The sequence below is a fragment of the Lonchura striata genome, chromosome 3, assembly GCF_050655825.1.
Source record: "Lonchura striata isolate lonStrDom1 chromosome 3, ASM5065582v1, whole genome shotgun sequence".
Classification (NCBI taxonomy): Eukaryota; Metazoa; Chordata; class Aves; order Passeriformes; family Estrildidae; genus Lonchura; species Lonchura striata.
Genome location: NC_140705.1, coordinates 97124169 through 97145357, shown reverse-complemented (window position 1 = coordinate 97145357; position 21189 = coordinate 97124169). Strand labels below are relative to the sequence as shown.

The following is a 21189-nucleotide window of genomic DNA, read 5'->3' as shown; positions in this document are numbered from 1 at the left end:
AGTTGCCCTCCCGTTCAGAGCACAGCCTTTCACCACCTCAGAAAGCTGTGGGCCTTTGCCAGGGGCCAGGCAGTGCCTCTGCAGCCCCCTCTCCATTGCAGATAGCCCCACCCATGGAGCCATGGAGGCTGCAGTGCAAAAATCCCATCCTGTTCCTTCCAGTGTTCAACTTATGGTCACTGCTGGTCCCACATGTGGCTGCCTATCCCAGCCTGCAAAGCTGCAAGCAGGTGGCTGGGGTGCTCCCCAGCCCTTTGTCTCCTTGGCACAGGTGGGCTCAGAGCATCCCATAGCAGGGAGTACCCCAGGGTGGCTCTACATGGCACCCACTAATTTCTTCTCCAAGTCTGTGTGCACACCCTCACAATTTCATCTCACAAAGTGTATGATGATTTACCAGACAGGATAGAGTAGAAAGCAATGAATGAAAGAGTTTTCATAATGGTCTTAAATATTTCACTCAAAACCCATTAGTTTGCAGGCTAAATAATTCCATATATAAACTTTGTTGATCTCGTTACTCAGATTTCTTCACCAAGACCTTTTCATTTTCAGCCTGAGGGGTGACAGAGGAAGGCAAGAAGTAATGTTTCACACAGGCTTCTTAAAAAAATAATCTGGAAACTATTACAGTAATGTGAAACAGGCTTATTGTGTTTCTATGGATCCCCTCTGAACAGGTTTAAAGAATTACTGGGGTGAGACAACATGTTTCAACAGCTAACATGAATGTGGAAATAGAAATGTGCTGCTCCTCTGGGCATTAGCAGCAGGTGATCTCAAGGCACATACCTGCCCTTAGAAACCTTTGTGTTCGGACACCCCATGACATAGAAGAAAATTAAAGGAAGGAGCTTTTACAAAATTAATTGCACAAAAATAAGACTTTCTAACCCACCTGCTGCCTAAGAATGAACTCTGCATCTTGCTAGAATTGGTTCTAACAAAATCGTGTCTTTTCTTGACTTGTAAGATTAAGAGCTTCCCTGGAAAACCACTCAGGGGGCATAAATATTGAGAATATGTGACTTGGGGATCCAAGCTGCTCTAAGTGCTTTTGCAGGCAGAGGAAATGCGCAACACAAGAATGAGCAGCGTTCAGTAAAGGACTAAGTGAAAGAGGAGTTCAATTACGACTAATCAGACCCAAGCACTACAAGTGTTTGCCCAATATCACCGTCATTATATTAAAACTCTGTTCTTCTCCACAGTGGAGACTGTTAAATGAGCTCAGGTCATACCAGAGACTCATGACCTCCATGAGCATGCTGCCACTTTTTGGTGCAGAGAGAGACATTTCCAGCTTTTCCTACAAACAACCTTGAGCTACTAAGTCAAACTGTGCCATCCTCTTGTTGCCCATTCTTTGGGGACATTTTCTGCCAAGGATGTGCCTGTGCATGTTAATTGCACAGAGAGTTTTAAAGATGAGGCAGGGGACCTGCAGACCTAATTTTGGAGATGAGGGCATGCACAGGGACTGGAACAAGGAAGGAGAGTAGGGCTGCAGGGAGCTGGCTGGGGCAGCCAGAGGATGCCTCCAATAGAGACGGGTTCCAGATCTGTCCCTGAGGGATCCCATTAAACAACTGCATCTGCCTGTGCTTCTCTTGGCACATCCCATGAGCATCCCCACAGAGATGTGGTTATTTTTTTCCAACCAGTCCTCTCACCAGGGGAAAGAAGTTGTCCCTCCTTCAGAACAGTTGGCAAGGTGGCCTGGGGCAAATGGCACCACTTGGGGACTGGGACTTTTCTTCCCCATCACACTGGTGCCTCCCGGTATGAGTTAAAGCAAAGTAACCCCCACACCTCTGGTAGAGGCAGCCAGGAGAGCTGGGACAAAACCAGGCAGTCCCAGAGTGAAGGAGAGAGTGATGAGATCAGCAGCATCACTCCCTGAAAATGCAGCACATCTCCCTGCTCTTCCTTGAGGCTCTTAGGAATGATTTACAATAAAAACTGCAGACACCTGAGGAACTACAGCCTGCTCCAGCATCACAGCTCCATTTTTCAGCTTTTGAGGTGCAATGGACTTTTGCACAGAAGATGTGAGACATGAACATTGCAGCCAGGTTTGTGCTGGTGTCCACACGTGCACCTGATGTGCACAAGCCCTGAAACTGGGCACACACCTCCTGCGTGCACATGCATGGAGGAGACATGAACAAATCCAACTAGATACCATGAGATTGTTTGTATTCATTTACATTTTGTCCTCTGGACTGAAATTCATCTTACCTATTTTTAGACATGTTCAATGTAGATGACTGCATCTATCCTAGTTAACTCCTTTTACAGTCACAGGGCTGCTCAGCCTCAGCTCCTCTCATGCTGTGCAGGCAGGTCACATACACTGCGTTCTGCAGGGGCCCGTTTCTCCCCACAAAAAGGAAGGCTGGCTCAGATCTAGCTATTTGCCACAGATCCCACCCCAGCCATCCATCACTGAGTACTTTTAAAGTCTTATTACTCAAGCTCGCCTCTCTTCCCCCTGCCTTTCCATGTCAGCCTTGCATGATGCTTTCTTCCACTACTTTTTCACAATGCAACTTTTCACTTTATTTTCCCCTCCACTCCTTTTTCATCTTAGCAGACTTTGCACTCAGTTTCTCCCAAACTTCCCATTCTACCTCCACCCCATAGCACCCACCTCTCCTCCCGCTCTTCGGCCATCACCCAGAACCCGACACAGGTGGACACAACTCCAAGTAAAAGCAGCTCCATGGGGCCCTCATCCTCATGGGACACTGCTCCACCACAGCTCCGCCGCCCCTGCACCCCACCTTGGATACCCACACACTTCCCCTCACCCCACGCCCACCAGCACTGTGCCCCGGGGCTGTCCCCACGTGCCCCCACTCACCCCGCAGGCTCACCCCACACAGCTCCACGCCGCCATCCCGGCTGTGCCCGGCCTCCCCGGGCGCTGCTTCGCTCTGCGCGCAGTGCGACGCCCCAGGGACGCGTACGATTTACACGTGGCTAGAGCAGATTCCCAGATGGCTTCATAGCTTCCCTTGTATTCTCTTTAGTCTTCCTGGCCCCCAAGGTCATTTCCCTTTTCCACCTGCCTGTCCCCTTCCTGCCCGCCTTATCTCTCTCTCCTGGCCCTGCTCTCCCACGCCGCGCCGCTCCTGCCCCACAGCCGCCCCATCCCGCTGGCCCCAGCCCCCGGCACCCCTTGCTCCTGCACTCACGGCATGGTCTCCACTCTGCAGCTCGCCCCGGCCTTTGCCTGCCTGCAACGTGAGTGTCGCAAGAGGAGGACAGCTGAAAAGGCAATCAGCGAAAAACCAGGGAGAGTCTGTAGCTCAGCCTGACAGAATCCTGGAGAAAATAGTGTCAGAAAGGAATCGTGCTCTAGTTCCAGCTGGAGCATGTGATGGGACCATAAACCCTTTGTATGCCTCTGTGAGATCAACAAAAGGCATAAAAAAGTGATGTGAGGAGAGGAGAGAGGTGAAATGTAGGACTAAGGGGAGCAAAGAGAAAAAAAGAAAAAAGTAAACAGGAAAAAACAGGTAGATTCTTAGAGCCATTTCATATGTTTTTTTGAAAGTTGCACTTCCTTTGAATTATCTGTGTTGGAGATATTTTCAACGCAGCTCCACTTCCCTTGAAAGATTCATTTGGCATGCATACAGTTCTCAGATGAACTTGTAAAACATGAAAGAAGCTGCAAGTGTCACAAAAATGTAGGATCAGCCTCCATTCTGAGACTGACAACTATACATCTTCCTCCTTGATAGCAAAATGCTCTCTCTTATCCTCTCCTTCACTCCTCATCTACTCTGACCTCTTCATGCCCAACTCCCCATAAAAGCAAGTTTACTTTTCCTCCAAATAGCATGGTAGACATCTCAAAATTACGTAGGATCTTTATCAAATTATCTCTTAACTCCTCTGGAATCTGATCCAAGGACACTGAGGGAAAGCTTTCTGCTTCACCCCTGGGTGCACATTATGTACATCATCAAAAAGAAATGTTCTGTTTGCTTACAAAAAGAGCAGTAGTAACTTAAGTCTCCTTGGCATGAACAACAGCCCTGACCTAGGAAGAGAAGCTGCAGTAATTTCAAAATTGTTGACTGCACTTTCACAGAGTGTACTCAAACCGCTTTTTCCATTGATCTGACGACCCTGGTTACTCAAACAGCTCCTCAGCCTACTTCCTGTTCTGCTGGAGAGCTCAGCAGCCCTGCTAAGAAACAGAAGGAAAAAAACCCAAAATCTAACTTTATTCTTAGGTCATCAGAAATAGTTGTGGTGGATGGTTCCTATTTTTGTTCCAAAAATGTATTTATAACTTTACTGCCATCAGAGGGCACAGCAACGTGACCTGTCCTGCTCCCTGAGAGGCCAGTTCAGCACAGTGGGTGAGCTGAGCCCATGTACCACTGCCAACAGGTCCACATCTCTGAGCACAGGGGCACTTGGTCTTTGTGCCACATTTTGTTGCTGATCTCCCCTTGCTGTGATTTCAGATGCCTTGAAGAAGCCAGATGGGAGGGGGATTTTGCAATGCAGGCAGCTCTCCATGGTCCAGCCATGAATACAAACAATGCACTTAACCCAGCTATCTGTGGTTCCTGTTATTCTTACTCTGGCTCACATTTATCCATTGTGCAAGCCCACCAGACTCAATAGAGATACTGAGTGGATTTGGCCCAACCTGGTTCCATGCTAAAATGAAGCAACATTCTAGAGTGCTGAATCTTCTCCATAAAGGTGACAGGGAAATGCAGTTCAACTTTGCTGGCCCTGGTTCCTGCAGTAGCAAAAGAAGACAGCAAGGGACCAGCAGACAGCAGCAAATCAACTCATTCCAGTGAGATCAGCTGGAGCTGCCACTGCAAAATCCACCACTGAACCTGCACCTGGAGTCTCCCATGCTTTTCCAAAAACCACAGGATATTTTTTAGATGAGTGGTGAAATCTGTAGCTTATCATCACCCAGTACAAACATTAAATTGTCTTAGGGGTTTAAAGGGATTAGTATGTATTTTCCAAAGTATTTTGTCTTTGGAGAATTTATTCCCCAAAATTCTTACACTTTCTGAGACATTAAGTGCCATCACATTGTTAGTGTTTCCCATGCCAGAGCTTGTTTCTCAAATCCCCACTAGCTTCAATAAACACTGACACCAAGTAATAACATTCAGCATGTGTGTTGCAATGTGTGCTATGTTACAGCTGGCCATGCTGTCTAAAACTACTTGCAATTTAATTCCCAAGCAAGGAACTTCATTGCACAGTATACGGAAAATGTTGCTGTTATGCAAACCTCTGTTTTCTGACAATAGCCAGTAAAGCCACTTTCCTCCCTCAATTTTGTATCCTGGAAATATTCTAATTCTGTTTGTTACGCCATCAGTAGTTCTAGCTAGTTTTCCAAAGGCAACTGCTCTCCACAAGACCATCAGCATGTTGTACGCAACCTTCAGAACTGCCCTCCTGATGTGATTTCACTGAAGTGTTTCCTGCAGATGGAGCGCCTGGGAACAGCCCACCAGCTGGAATGCAACTCACACAACATCCTGGCCTTTGCTCTGAGGATTAATTCCCTTTAAACATATAATATCTCTAAGGGCATACTAAAAAGAAGAATATACTTGCTTTCCTCCTCGTGGGGGAGCAAGGACACATACCCATCAGCTGGAAAGGGGAAAAATGAACACTGCAGAATCTTAATTCAAGAGGCAAACTGGGGCATATGTCAGCATATCAGATGAGAGTAAATTGAAATCCAAATACCATTAGAGCTGCTAGAGAATGCTTGGCATCACTTCACACAGCGCCTCCGCACCATTCAATGCCAAGGTGGTTTGGGATGGCTCAACAACCCTGCCTGGTATTTTCTGGGACCTATCACAGCCTAAGATTCCTTGCTGAAAGATGTATACAACCTTCCACAGGTCGTCCAAATGCAGTCGCTCACTTCAAAAGTTGCTGCCTTCTCACTTTAATATAATCAAAGCTGTACTCCCATCTCCTGGCAGCTGCTTGAGTCAAAGACCTGTGAATCACTTCTATAAGTAGAAAAAGTAATTAGTTTTAAAGTGTGTTTTGTATGAACTATTGACAGGGAAGGAGTGTGAGCCCTCTTGTGCAGTTTGTACGGTCCTTGCTCTTCCGTGACTGCCTGTATCTCTTCCTGCACCCCTGCCTCTGGATTCAGCTGGGAGAGAGGGGACTTCGAGTTTTGGTGGGGACACAAGAGTCAAGCACCACCTGCTCCCCCAGGCCTCATGACACGCATACAAACAGGAAGGCAGATTTTGCTTTAGTTGTGTATGGGCTTTTTGTTTCAGCTGGGGCAGGGAGGGAGCACTGGTGTTCTCCGATTGTTCCAGGCAAGCTGAATCGGCTTACACACTCTGCCCTCCTGGCCTTTCTTTCCATTCAGCCCCATTCTCGAGCCAGAGAAGCAGCTCTTTCAACAGGCCCTTTGCCCTCTACTGCAGTTTTCACGTGAGCTCTGCCTTGTTCTCACAGCCCCCAGCTCTTGCAGTCTTCAGGTGGCTGAGACTCTGAGTTTTCATTTTTTTAAAAAAGTTCATTTCTAGGCTTCTGCCTTGCAGAGAACAGATTGAAAATTTGTCCCGAGTGTGACTTATAGTCATAGAAACCAGGAAAATAATCAAATAAGCCCAGCATTTCCAAAAACCCTGAAACTTTTGGTAGTTTTTAAGGCAATCCTCGTTGTTTTCTGGGAGAGTTTGAGTTGGCAACATTTGAACAGTAAATGCATGATCGAGGGAATTGCATCGCTGATGTACTCACTGGCCTTGACTCCTCATCCTGCTACAGGTCTTGATCCCTGCCCTCTCTACTGCTGGGGGACCCTGAGCCACCACAGAAAGTATCAGAGTGATCCCATCAGGGAGCACAGCCTGCTCTGATGTTCAGCCACTGCCAACCCCTCTCCTCTATCATAAAAACATCCATATCCTGTCCACACTATGAGATCCATCTTTCAGTAACACTCAGATTACAGCAGGTCACAGAAATGCTTACAGATCTATCTGTTTCAGGTGAAACCCAGGATTCTCCCATGAATGGAAAAGATCTTTCCTATGGCCCCTGCCCCAAAGGGGCTGATGTTAAGAAGTTTGCCATCCCACACTGTAGCATCTATTCTCTTCCTCTTTTGTGCCCAAACCCTCCCAAGGCATGGAGAAGAGGGGCTCAGGAGACAATGAAGGTAAATCTCAGCAAAGGAGGTTCCACTCAGTCACCAAGGGATGAGGAAATGGCACAAGGTGTCTCAGCCAGCCAGAAAACACAGCAGGGAACAGTTAACTCGACTATGGCTCATCGTACAGCAAACACGTGTGTTCCTTCCCCTCTGCCTGGGGAAACTCTGCGGCACGTTCTGGCTACAGCAAAGTGATTACCAGCTATTTGCTCATTTTCCTTTAATGAATCAGTTGAATGAGACTAGTGTGAGTGTCAGGGGAGTGAAAGTCTGTCATTCAGCTGTCTGCAAACTCCGGCTTCTCTGAAGATTTCTAGATCAGATTTCAGGGCCTCAGGAGTTTGAGTTATTTTTCTAAATGAGGTTCAACACTGCATTTCCGAGGAAGATGCCAGTTATCTACAAAACCTACAGCTCTTATTAATTTGATACCACAGGTTTCAGTCTGAATCACAGCAATGTGTGGTTGACCTCAGAATAAACTAAAGTACTTGCTCCATGGCATTCAACTTAAAGGTTGGCCAGCATGGGAGCTGGATTTATTTTTTAACATCAGAGCTCAATCAAAAAACATGGGGAGAGGAGATGTTCAGGTTAGGCTGGACACAGCTATGATCATGGGGCTGTGAAAGGAAAACTCCACAATGTCTCATCTGGAGCCAAAGCAAAAGGAGTTGTTTCATTTTGGGTTATGAAATCCTAAAAAACCTTTTCTCTTCTCTTCTTTCAATGTGTTTTAGTGGTGAGGTCAACTTTTAAGTGAAAAGTGCCATTTTGAATCAAATCTGCATTTCAAATACTTGCAAAACATAAACAAACCATCCCCAGAATGAAACAGTTCATTCTGAAAGTGTCAGAATGACATGCACTTCTATTTTTAACATCTCTCCTTCTTCCCCCACCTCTGTATTTTTTTCTAGGCCAGAACTATTCAGAAAATGTGTTTGAATTTGTGAACCATTTTGACTCCCCCTCTCCCCTGACATTTGCTGGAAAATCTATTCTTTGCCAAAAAACTGTTCTTACAGATCCAGCCAGCTCCTACAATCTCCTGTCCTGCCAGAGTTTGTCTGGATGCGTCTGAGGCTCTGACTGCCCTTGGGACACAGCATGGATGGTCCAGAGGAAGAGCAGGCCAGGAGGGCAAACCTCAGCCTCTGTCCAGGCAGTGATGGGCTCTGAAAGAGCTCTGAGCCTCCCTCTCTTGAGGCTGAACACAGAGTAGGGCTCCAACAGAGGCCACCACACCGAAGGAGTTCCTCATCAGGCTATGGCTTCTGGGTATGAGAGGAGAGCTTGGAGTTTTGGCTCTGTTGGAAAAATCCTGCATTCAAAAACCAGGTCCCTGAAGTTTAAGTGGATGTGTCATAAAGGATTGGAGCTGTCTCCTATCAAGGTTACAGAAAATTTAGCTTTGGATTCAGTCAAGACACTAAAGCTCTGAGCCTTGCAATGTCATGTAGAAGTTTGATTCTTCATAGCCTGGCCATTCACAGAACAATTTATGTCTTTACAGTGTAAGTGTAAATGCTACTGCTCCTATTTGTGAATGTTTTGCTACTACCCTGGAACTTTTAGTGAGTGGAAAACTTGGATCTCTTTCAGTCTTCACATCCAACCTATCTGTAAGTCTTGCAGATTTTTTCAGGAATAGCATCCCTAAAAGAGTCTTTCCAGCCTATCCACCCAAATAAAGTCCACTTTCTGGGCTTATCACATCATATCCCCATTTCAAAAGCCTTTGCTCTGCAAAGATCCATCAAACTCATTGCTGAAAGATCGCTTTTTGAATCTGTCATTTGGCCCTTCTCCCTATCTTGATTTCTTCTCCTGAGGTGCATCTCTAAGCTCCTTGGCTTTTCTTTCAAGACTGTGATTTATTCTATTCCCATCACTTCTTATTTCAGCACTGAAAGGTCAACTCCTGCATATGCTCAAGCATGAGATCAGCCTATATTAAAGAGGCTCCTCTGAGCTTTCTCCCTTCTGGGAAGGGTTCCCATCCAAAGGAACAAACCTGGAATCTGGAACTGCCTCCTGAGCCGCCCAAATGCTCAAAAACCAAATACCAGAGTTGTCTGGGATGTATGATATGGGGTAGATGATAAAAGACTAGGTGGCATCATGCTACCTCTGCATTTCCCTCTCATTGCCAGCCCAGCATCTGGTCAATGTTTTGGTCACTTGTGACCACCTGGACTTCTCTGCTGCTTTCCTTGGCTCAGAAAAGCCATTCCAGCAACACAGGGTAACATGAAAAAACAGACACCTGAGGAGAGAGGCCAAGTCTTTTCTCCTCAAGATGAGACATAGATGAGGGGCTGCTAATAGAGGAGCTGAGCTACAGTCCAGGCTTCAGACCATTTGTTTTAACCTGCTGAGCAAGGTGGCTCCCATGAGAGCCAGACAACATCAGTTGCTCCCTCCTCTGAGAGAGTCTGGCTCAGTTTGGAGATGCTTTTCTAAAAGCTCATCTTGAATATGAGTTTTACACAATTTTTTTGTCAGCAATTGTACATCTTGCTCAAAAGCTGTGACACGCACTGTTTGTGTGTGAAGGTGGGAATGTGACATCCAGCTTCTGTTTGCTTTGCAAAAAGATCAAGGTTAGTTCCCACTCCACTAAAAGCACGGAAGGGAAACACAGGATTTGTCAAGCAGAGATAAACCGAATTGAGAACGTTTTATACACAAATTCCTAGGAGAAGGTTAAAACAATGGAGCTGGGAGAGTACACTTGTCAAGGCTTTTTCAAACAATCCTTTTTCCCATATTCTTTTAAAATACAACAGTAATTCAGGTGGATAGAGATAAGCCACAGTTCTAAAATCTCTTTCCTTTGTTTCCTTTCTGGCAGCCTTGGTCCCCACCCCAGCAAGACATTCCTCCCAGGAACCCCAGGGTGGAGGGCTGTCAGCTCTAAGTAAATATGGCTCCAAGGAGAGATAATAATTAACTCCCTCTTTCTGAAGCTGCTTTGGCAATTACAGTTCCAAGTGCCTCCTACTCCTGTGACCACTTGCCTTGCTTCCAAAGTGTATCTATTAATGGCAGCCCAAGACTATTTAGAATTGCTGCCCAGGGGTGCAGGCCCGGAAAGGGCACAATGAGATGCTGGGACTGAAAGGCCAATGCAGTGATGCTCATGTCTTCCCCTCCCACTTGGAGGAACTGTCCATCCCTTCTTCTGCTGCCATAACAAACACCTACCTGGGCTGTGCACACTGGCTGTTATCCCACACTCCATCTGCAACAGCACCCAGAAGTAGGAATACCACCCTGGGGCTGTTCATGGTCATTTTGTGTGGGTACCCAGGGCAGTAAGAGGTACGAGGTGATGCTGAACTGGCCTCAGTGCAGCTAAGATGATGCTGAACAGGCATGGATAAAAAAAAAAAATATATATTTTGGCTCCATTTCAGAGTTCAAAAAAATATTTGAGCCTATGGGCACTGATTCAGGCTCATCTCTAATTATGTCCCTAGTTCAGCCTTTAAAACCAGTTCTTTAGTCCTCAGTAAGGGTCACTTCACAGTTGTTATTACAGTTTCTTGCCAATCTGTTGCTGGATTTTCCACTTGACATTATTAAGGGATTAAATTGTTTGTCTCATCATCTTTTATCTGTCCTGTTCAGTTTCCTAAAAACAGACTTTAGCCAGACCAGAAAAGATAGGAGGGAAAAAAAAGCCCAGCATTTTCAAGATATAATCATGGTCTTGGATTTGCCATTATTATTGTTTAAATTTATTACTTTGGATTTGTAAACTTTGCTGACTCCTTTAATCTGAAATGTATTAAAGAAAGCATTAAACATTACAACAAGTCATTGGATTACACTGCACCGATTCAGCTACAGCTGTGGAAGAAATATATAACAGGAGATCCCGTGGAGTTATACATTTCTGACTGAGTTCATCAATTGCCATAGAGAAGACAAAAACAAATGTAGCTGAGCCTGGAAAGAATGTTGCTAAAATTGGAGAAACATTTAATGTGAGTAGCCTAGGGGTGCAATAACTTTGCCTGTAATTTAACAAAACCCACCCACATAAAACATACCAAGAGAGATTACAGATTGGACTCTCTGATCTGCAGTCTGCCAAGAAAGCAAACCTGACTTTTTTCCCCTTCCTGCAGATGCAGGTTTAAACGGTCCCTGCAGAGTGTTAAATATATATTACCCATAATAGCAACCATATTACATTTGGACACGTTGCTAACTCCCCAACTGGCTGCTCTATACCTTGCCTGCAGTGGGAGGACACCCCTGGATAACTAATGGAGTTTGTAGCTGCCAGCAAAGCAATTCCTATGGTCCACATGCTGAGAAGGAGCCTGCTCACCTCCTCCTCACTCCCACCCCTTCTTGGAGCCCTGGTCTCTTCTCTTTTGAGAGGTACACCTGGGCTTGTACTTAAGTACCCCTTTAATGAAAATGTTTTGAATGTGTTTAGCTCAATGGGATAAAACTATTCCTACGCCTTCCCAAAATGCAGGTCTGCAACCAGCTCAGTGGTGAGCTGAAGGCCAGCCTTGGCTCCTGCCCTTCTCCCAAGTGGTAGGGATCAGATTGTTTAGCAAGAAATGAGAGAAAAACACCCAACCCTAAAATGCAGTTCCCAAAAAGCCTCCCTGCAGAACTTTCCATTTATAAACCTCCTGTCTCCAAAGGCTCTGAGGTACCGTACCTGTGAACGAGCAAACCCCCCTAGAGGGACTGCATCTCTGGTTCATTAATTCAGCCTAAGGTTGGATTTACCACAAGATGTAACTGGATACATGCAGGACTGAGCACTTCGAAAAACAATCAAGGACCAAACCTGCAGCATGCTCCCGCTGGCTTCAGCGGAGCTACAACAGTTTTTATCAGCGTTTTATCTGACCCTAACAAAAGGAGCCAATTGTTTAGCAAAGGAAGAGGGCTCTTTGATTCTATCTTGCTGCAGATGAATTGCCCAAGCAAGGGCAAAGGGACAGGAAGCAAAGGGGGAGGAGAAGGAGCTGATGCTGAAGGTAGGTGCTGCCATTGCTTAGCCCTTGCTAAACAGCCCCTTCTGCAAATGCTGATGGGGCGGGAGGAAAGAGTTGCATCATCTCCTTGCCATTGCCATTCGACCAAAATGTTGTGCTGATTATTCCTGGTGTAGATATACTGGTTCTAATTCTGGCTGCAGGGAGTTTTGTGACAGCAAAGACTGCAGGCCCCGTGAGACCTCCCTCTGCTTTGCAAAGTACAGGAACCCTATTGTCCAAAATCCCAAGTACAAGACTTAAAAGTCAAGGATACAACCCTGGGAAAAACTCACATCGATTAAGTGAGGTCCATGCCACAGCAACCTCAGGTGCTGACATCTCTGCAAATCAAGTGTGTGAAGCTAACAGTGAAGAGACAACCTGATTCTGTTCTTTGAATTTAACTCATTAAAATGTCTGCAGGCATGTCCCTCCTGAGAACATCTATGTCTTTCACAGAGACGAGGGATGCTTTACTATTACTTAAAACCACAACAGTGCAGAATGCTAATGAAGTTCCTGTTGTGTAGCACTGATCAGATACTACACTGTACTGCTTACAAGAAGTAGTTGTAAGTGCTAAGCACTTGTTGTTTTACCCCCTACTTCTCCCCCCAAAAGCAATCCTTGTGTTTTGACCAGCAATAAATCTTATATCTAAAAGAAGAATTGAATTCCTTCTACTGGCTTGTCCCTTTTCCCATGTCATTAATGAAAAGAACTTTCTTTACTATAAAAAAAAGAAAAATCACTTCTTTCTTTTCACGGCTGAAATGTATGAAAAGACTGAAATAAATATCAAGAGAGGGAAGAGTCTAACATGGGTCTCAGCAGCCTACAGCAGCTCCTGATTCCAATATTACCATCTCCGGGAAATTAAGGTCACAAACCACTCTGAAAATGCAACCCATGGCTGACAGCAGCGATGAGGATCTCTACAGGCACACAGCTGTGACAGCAGCTCTGGGCTGAACTCCCACCGTGCCTGGGAAAGAAGAAGCTGCAGCCTGCATTTTCCAAAGGCTTCCACCAATTCCCAGTGCATTCACAGTGCACACACCCAGACTGAAACTTGCAGCTGGAGACCCTGAACTTCTGAATGTACCTGCACCAATTCATGCTGAAAAGCACTGCTGGACGATCATCCTGCTACGGAGCAAGCAGAATTTTGCTGCCTAAACACTGACTTAAAAGCCAATCATGGGCACTTGCTTTTGAGGCTGGAAGACCTCAGACTGAATCAGCGTTCTGAACTACTTGGAGCCATTGTGCAGGCTATGCATGACCTGGGTACTTTTAGGAATAAAAGTAAAATTCCAATAAATTTTCTAGAAGACATTCAGAAACAGATTCCTCTGTCTTAAAGCAAACTCTTTGGCTAGTTTTCAAGATCCCATTAGAGTAAGAGACAAGAAATCTACTTTAGGAGAACCTTAGGATGCCTGAGGAGACACCCAGCAAGGCTAAGCAAGATGAATGCCATAAAAGGGCCATTTCAAGTGACACAGCAAGTGTGGAAGCCAGCATTTCCCAAAAAGTCACATTTAAGAAAAGGGATTAGGCTGCAAAATTACTCAGTGATTTGAAAATGTTAACATTTAGTTTTCACTGTCTGTTAAATATTAACATATCTTTCTTAGAAAGCTTGGCTGGGCTTCACTGGAAGAAAGCAGGTCAAATTTACTGCACAGATTTACCTACCGGTATAAACAAAATAATCTCTAACCATTACAGAAGACTAATCGTAGCTGAAGCAACATTTAATGTCATACATAGATGCCATCATTTCTATAGTGAGCTAGAACAGAATTACATGTAAAGAAAACATTAGCTCAGCAGTGGCTTTCAGCCATCACATGGCACATGAGAACTCAGTGCTGCACTAATATTTTCTTCACATGCAAATCTGTCCTAACACATTATAGAGATAATATGGAAAACATGAGACAGGTGCTGACTACAGTTTGAGTTTTGTCATTGCAAGTCTCTAAAAAGGTGGAGACAAAACTCTGAAGTTTCCACTGATCCATGAAATTCACTCTGCGGACATTCAGTTTTCCATCCAAAGGATTCAAACAGGCAAGCTCCTGACATCCTGCAATTCCCACCAGAAGAGGTGGAAGTCTGGCTCTTTCCAGAGCTGGAGACCCTAAGGATGATGGGCCTAAATGTTTGTTCTTCCTGCACCTCAGAAATATGGGGGGTGATTTATTTCACCACTTTAATGGATGCTTTCAGCATGAAATTTTTTGAGAAACAAAATATGCAAGACAGCAGCTGTGCTAGCAAGTAAGTCCCTCTATGAAAAGGATCTGCTATGTGCCATGTAATTCCTGCCCTGTCAATCACAGAGAATGTGCACAGAGAAGAAACCCTTCCCAACGACCTTAAAAGTGCTGATGAAAACAGACTTGAAGTAGCACCATATGTCTCTCATTGGGTTATGGCAGCATCTTCACTTAGCCTCTGTGGGTGGAAGCCCATAAAAAAGCTGTTTATTCCCTGAGCAGGTCACGTGAGTAGGTAGAGGACTAGCTATGGAATAGGGAGTGATGCTTTGTGAAGTCCCTGGAGTGCACAGCCTCCATCCATAAAGAGCCTGAAGCTCTGCCCAGCCCGCAGATGAGGGTGTCCTCATCTCATCCCAGCAGGTAGAACACGCCGTGCTGCCAGGTATGCAGAGCATGGTGTTCTGAAAGGGGAAACACAGAGATGCCCACCTCATTCCCCTCTCTCCCCTAGTCTTCCTGCAGCAGGGAGACTCCATCCTTTGGCAGCTTACCAGGTGTGCCAAGCATCTTCCCTTTCAAGGACGTGGATTACTAAAAGAACAGTTGCTCTTCTGAGTAAGCCACCAGGGCCCTAATGCACCAGACATTATATTGATACTAAATCAGAGATACCACTCATAAGCTTAGGAGCTTTTAAGACAAACACAGTGGGAGTAAAGAGTGAAACATAAAAACACAGTTGGCATAAAGATATATATTCACAGGGCTTGCATGTATCACCATAGCCATGTGGTCATGGTTTCTGTTACACGGAGACTTCCTGATCACAGCGACAGCTTGGAAAGAGAATGAAAGCATATTTAATTTGATTGATTTTTATAGGAACAAATCAGGACTCCTGTTGTCAGCTTATGCCTTGGAACATCCCAAAGAGAAATAAGCAAAGGTCCCAGAGGCCCTTGGCTGACACTAGCCCTATCTAAACTTGGCTCCTTTCAAGACTGCATTAACAGCCATTGTGAGTCAAACAAATAAATCAATTAAAAGAATGCCTGTCATCAGCACTGCCATTAGCTTTTTCCAAAAGTTCTTGCCATTTCGCACAGGTTAATGGAAGTCTCTTATTCTGAGAAATCTACTTGGCCTGCTGAAAGAAGCAGAAGTTTCACAGAGTACCAAGTCCCTTGATTACTATTCTGCTGTACATCCTTGCATTTCCACAGCGGCTGTGGGAAAGCCAGGAAGAGGAACACTGCAGTGTCTTGCACTGTTTTTCCAGGAAGGGGTTCCTTTCCCCCCCGACATGTCATTTTTCTATAGTACGTGCTTGCTTGCACAGTTTCTGCCTTTCCTCCCACTTGTCTGTTGCTTTGTCTCCAGCTGCAGAGAAGCTGACAAACTAGGGAGTCCTTAGGTCAATGACAAGGACTCGTTAATGACCAGCTTTGGAATATCTTTTGCTTAAGGGGAGCAGCCAGTTTCCAAGAGTGCGACAAGTCTCCTGTTGCAGAGTACATCCTGGTTATCAGCCATCCTTTGGGAAAAGCCAACAGAGCCTCCAGAATGGACAAACTCATACACTGCTCTTTTTCCAGTCAAGAAGTCAGTGGGAGCCACAACTAGAACATATCTTATTTTAGGTGTGAAATCTCCTCAGGAGACTGGGCTGCCATTTCAGGCTACCTGTGCCACTCAGAACCTGGGACAAAGGAGCACCTTCTCACTTCCCTACACACCCAACCTGCGTGATCAGCCAGGAGGGGAGAAGTTCTCCCCCCCAGCATGAGACAGCGGTGGAGGCAGGTGCCTCCCAACAGTCCTCCAACATCCTCCTGCCTCAGATGGTTGGTGAGCACAGGCCTCAGACCAGTCCTTCCCCAAAGTGCCCGTGTTGGTGACAGGGGGTGTGCACAGAGTGCTCCCCTGCGGCATTTCCAAACCACAGTGTCCCCATCCCAGCATGCTGCCTGGACAGCCCGTCCCTCCCACACAACCTGAGAAGTGCAATCCCTCTGAGAGTCTCTAAAACCTCGCGAGCATCAATAAACAAGTGTGGGGTTTCTCCGGCAACAGCCCACAGCCCGGGGAAAGCCACAGCTGCAAAAACCCTTACGTGGAAGTTTACTCAGACCTTAAGTGGATTTGCAATTAAACAGCAAAACACATTGCTCTTACTGTCACTGCACTTCACAAGTCTGCAACCACCATGGCAGGGTCACTGTTCCCCGCTTCTGTGCAGCCACTGAGCACCAGAGTGCTCCAGGGACAGGGAAAGCACTGAGCAAACTGTTCCAACAGACATAGAGCCCGTTTCACTCACAGAGCTGCTCCAGGTCACAGTGTCCGAAAATGTGGCCACAATACCTCCTTCCCTTTCACTTGGCAACATAGTTTTCTTACTGGCCAATATTCAGGCCTGAACACAAACAAAGTTTCCTACCTGAAGTACAAATGGAGGACGAGTCCATGCCAGCCGGAGGGATCTGCCTGTTTCCCCGGGATGTCAGGAGGAACTACAATAGACCGCCGGACATCCCTAACAGATTTGCTAAACCAGACAGCCTCCAAAAAGGAAGGGCAGGAGCAGGCTAGCTGTTTATCAAATCTGTAAACATGCTATGTGAGATGTGCAGCACAGACTGTATCTGCAGCAGGAGCTGCTTTCCTGCCACTCCTCATTACCTCTCCTCTAGGTAGAACAGCCTCCCCTGCGCCAGCAGTGCCCAGTGCACACAGGCAGGGCTCTCTGCCTGCCCTGCATTTATCTACTCAACCCACAGGCACCCAGAGGCACCTTGCTGGTTTCTCTCAGCCAAGGTCTCCCAGGATTTGACTAAAAGCACAAGTTGTGGAGAGAGCTTCTCACACATTCCCTCTCATTACACAACTCATTTCCAGACCATGTGCGTTGTTGAAAGGAAATAATGAGTTCATGAAAACAAATGAGTGTGCAACCTGACACTGCTTCAGTAGCTGCCTTCTGCTGTCCTTACGGATTTACAAGATACTGCCAACCAGTACACAAAGCTGGGTGTTATTTATACGAAATCAATTTTGAATTACTGGGCATTTGCACATGATCCTGCTGAGAAGTTCACTATAACCTGCCAAAGTCAGTGATCAGCCCTGCATGGGACCTGTGGAGCCCAGTGGAAAGTATCATTGTAAATTAGCCTCGCTGCTCCTGCTGAGTCTCCAGCGCTGAAACACAAAATCAAGTGCACCTCCTTAGGCTGCCTGACACATTTTGGACCAGATCTTCATCTCGTTTAGCCTGAGTAGTCCCATGGAGCCCAGCAGTTACTCTTATCTTAGACCTGATCTGAGCTCACTCTCATCCAGACCTTTTAGCAATACAAATGAGCCTTGCCTGTTCACTGCTGAGCCACCGGCCTGGCTGAGCTCACTGGAGGCCATAGGAGGTTGTGCAGTGTCAGCTTGAGGCTCCAGGAAGCTTTCCACAGGAACATCAGGCATGCTTTTGCCCATCAATGAACTGTTTTCAGCAGCAAATCAGTGGGATCTGGCACTAGGAACAGTCATTAGCACAGAGAATGGAGCAGAGATTACTACAGCTCATGCACATAGAACCAGCAGAATTTAATCAGCAGAGGGATTGTAGCAGCTCCCAAAGGGAACAAGCTGATTCATCAGTTGAGAGCCCCAAAATACAAAACTGTCTGCAAACATGATGAACTACAGACTCATAACTTCTTTAACTGCTTTTACTCAGCTGCTGCTCCATCCTGAGCAGAACTGAACCTAGATTATTGGAATAGGACAAAAGGAATACAAAAGAAAAGACACTTATTTCAGCCTGCTGAGTGTTTTACAAACCACAGTCTCAGTTCTTCCAAGTTTGATGGCTTCACTTAGATGTTTCTCTGCACTAGTTTTCCTTGAGTCATTGAGCTCAACAGGAGTTTCACTACCATGTGTCTACAGGAAACTAAACATAGTGAAATACATCACTGAAAGTTCATGAGCCCTTATTAAACTCTTTAAACTAAGGAGCCACTGGGTTGTCCTGCATGTTCCAACGTTTGCCATTGGGAAGCTCCGGTGCTGGGCTCAAATCATTGTAATGTCTCAGATCTGGATGATAGCAGAGACCATGTGCTGGTTGGAGAACCTTGTGATGGGTGCCCTGCACTGGGTTAAAGTGGTTCAAAGCCCTCTGGACAACTGGTGTGAGAGCTCAGAGCAAAGCACGCTCTGTGTGATGCACTCACACATGCAATGTACTACCCTAGCAACACAAAAAATCCCATGACTGTCTCATGCCTTTGGAGAATGCCACAGAGCTCTCCTCTCTGAGGAGACCTTTTTTCCCTAAGGGTAACACAACACTGATGATTTCTCTTGCCTTAAGCCTCACAACCAGCTCCACAACAAAGATCCCAAAACAAATGAACTTAATATAAATACCTAATAAAAATATGCTTACCTAAAATATAAAAATGTGCTTTTTACCACAAGCCAAAAGTTTTATTCAAAAGGGGAATTACCAGAAATTCTAGAGCATTTTGCTTCTGTGTGAAAGACACAGAGACATTGTGGTGATGGGCATCACTATAAACCTGAACAGACAGTTGGCCCACACAGTTTCAACTCCAGGGAGGGAATAAATTCTCCCTCAGGCTCATGTAAACCATGGGAAACCTCCAGCACCCAGGAAAGCTGTGCTGAAGAAAAACTGAAGCTCACAACCACATGTCAGCTGAAGGCTGCAGTCCATGGATGTATTTTAAGCATGCTGGCAGGCAGCTTTGCAGCACCAGGGAAGCTCTGCAAGGACTGTGCACAATGAAACAGGTACCACTACTCTCTCATGAGAGTATTTTCCAGCTAGGAACCTCTTACCCCTCTTCCAAGTCTGAAAGCTTTTCATGTGAGGGAAAGCAAGCACCAATGAGCAAGAGTAAAGTTTCTCTGCAGAACTCTGCTGCAAGAGACCTCTGCCCACCTGCTGCAGCTGTGCCTCAGAGCAGGGATGCTGCCACCCTTCATCCCACCTCCCGAGGGCTGGTGCAAGACTCACCACTCGGGGCTTCTGCTGGTCCAGGGTCTGCAGGAAGGCCGGGGTCTGGTCCAGGGTGCGCTCAGGGTCACTGGAGATGTCCTCCTCAGACTCCTCCCAGGACGAGGAGAAGCCAGTGGAAGATGCTGAGGATGATGAGAGCTTCCGGACGGGCAGGCTGCCAGGGGGCACGGCACCCACCTCCTCCTCTGGGCCCCCCAGGTCTGTGACAATGACGGCAGGGATGCTGCCACCGATGGCTGGGTGCTGGCCCTTAAGTCCTGTGGGGACCACCACCACCTCCTCTTGCCGTGGTGCAGGCCCTGACTGCTCCAGGGGGCTGCTGCTCTCTGCCAGCTCCACCATCATCACTGGCCTCCTGCAGGGCTCTGCAGTGCTCAGACAAACTTGCACCCCACCAGCATCAGGGGCCTCGCTCTCTCCGAGGGCTCGTGGCCGGGGTCCAGTTCCAAGTCCCACCACTGGTGCCGTGGGGCTGGCCGGACGGGACCGGGCCAGCCGGGGGCTCCGGGGTGGCTGGGAGGCAGAGCTGTGTGCCTGGATGTGTGCCTCGAAGAGCCCCACTTTCTGGTTCACCTGCACATTGTGCAGCTCCCGTTGAAGCTGCCGTGCCATGGGGGGTTCTGGCTGTCCCTCTTCACCTCGGCTGCCCCGCCGCCCCCCGGGGCTGCCTGGCTGCCGCAGGGGCTCCTCAGGTGGTGGGAAGAGGAAAGCGGGGCCACAGCGTGGGGAGCGGGGCGGCACCGGGGCCGGGCTGAAGACAGGGAGCGAGCCGCAGCTGCCGGGCGTCTCCGGACCCCTGGGCAGCACTTGTCCGGGAGGAGGCGGCGTCTTGCTCCGGCCGCTTGTCACCTCGCTGTTGCTATTCATCATCACCAAGCTATTGAGCGCATAGCAGTACACGGCCATAGTAGTCAGCCGGGGAGCACAGGGGGGCCGTCGCCACTGCCACCTCGGCACTCAGGCTCTGCGGGGCTGCCCTGGGTCTCTCCACGACGGGACCAGCAGCATCGCCAGCAGGAAAACGGGGAGCTGGGCTGGCCCTGGCCCGCAGCTTCATAAAACGGGACAGCTGAGGAGAGAGAAGCAGTTAGAGTAGTTCTGTGCCCTCCCTCAGCTCACCATCCAGCTGGGCACAGAGCGTGCCAGACTCTTCCCCTCCTGTGTGCCCCTCCCACCTGTATGCATCCCCAGTGTGTCACCCGTGGGGACACGAGCCAGTCTGGTCATCAGAAGGATCTGAGTGAAGGGGAAGTCAGGTTTGGGGCTGTTTTCCGTCTTCCCTGCCTTCCCTGCCCCCTCTCCAGGTTGCCTGTCGACACAGCTGCAGCAGCAGTGTCTGACAGGACACACAGCCAGCAACCATTCCCAAAACAGAATAAGAGAATTATGGTTAACTGGTGTGAACCAAAAGCTGGCAGCTTTTAAGTGTTCGCCCCAAAACCTGACATTTTCTAAAGATAAAAACTCCAAACAACTTGAATTTGTCACCCTCCAGTCTGTTACCTGAGACAAGTCTCAGGAATGGATTTATGTTGTACGATGCATAGTACAACTTCCTGCTTGCACTGTTTTGTATGGTACAGGGTCACATCTCAAGTTACTCCCCTAACTTACCATGTGCAACAACACGGCTTGGCACACCTTCGAGTGCCCTGGCTAAATGTGCCTTGCCTGTGCACATCTGCTGTCCGGGACATC

At 47.2% G+C, this 21189-nt stretch overlaps 1 protein-coding gene across 3 annotated transcripts in view; it reads right to left on the bottom strand.

Annotated features, from left to right (window-relative positions):
- The window catches only part of ITPKB (inositol-trisphosphate 3-kinase B), a 121828-nt gene that overhangs the window by 44576 nt on the left and 56063 nt on the right, over positions 1-21189 (bottom strand). For 2 of the 3 annotated variants that reach the window (XM_085575890.1, XM_085575889.1), the window contains exon 5: positions 19414-20560. In XM_085575890.1, the coding sequence (XP_085432016.1) occupies positions 19414-20397 (984 nt within the window). In that variant the 5' untranslated portion in view covers positions 20398-20560. The remainder of the gene's footprint in view (positions 1-19413; positions 20561-21189) is intronic. The other variant, XM_085575891.1, reaches the window with a different exon arrangement.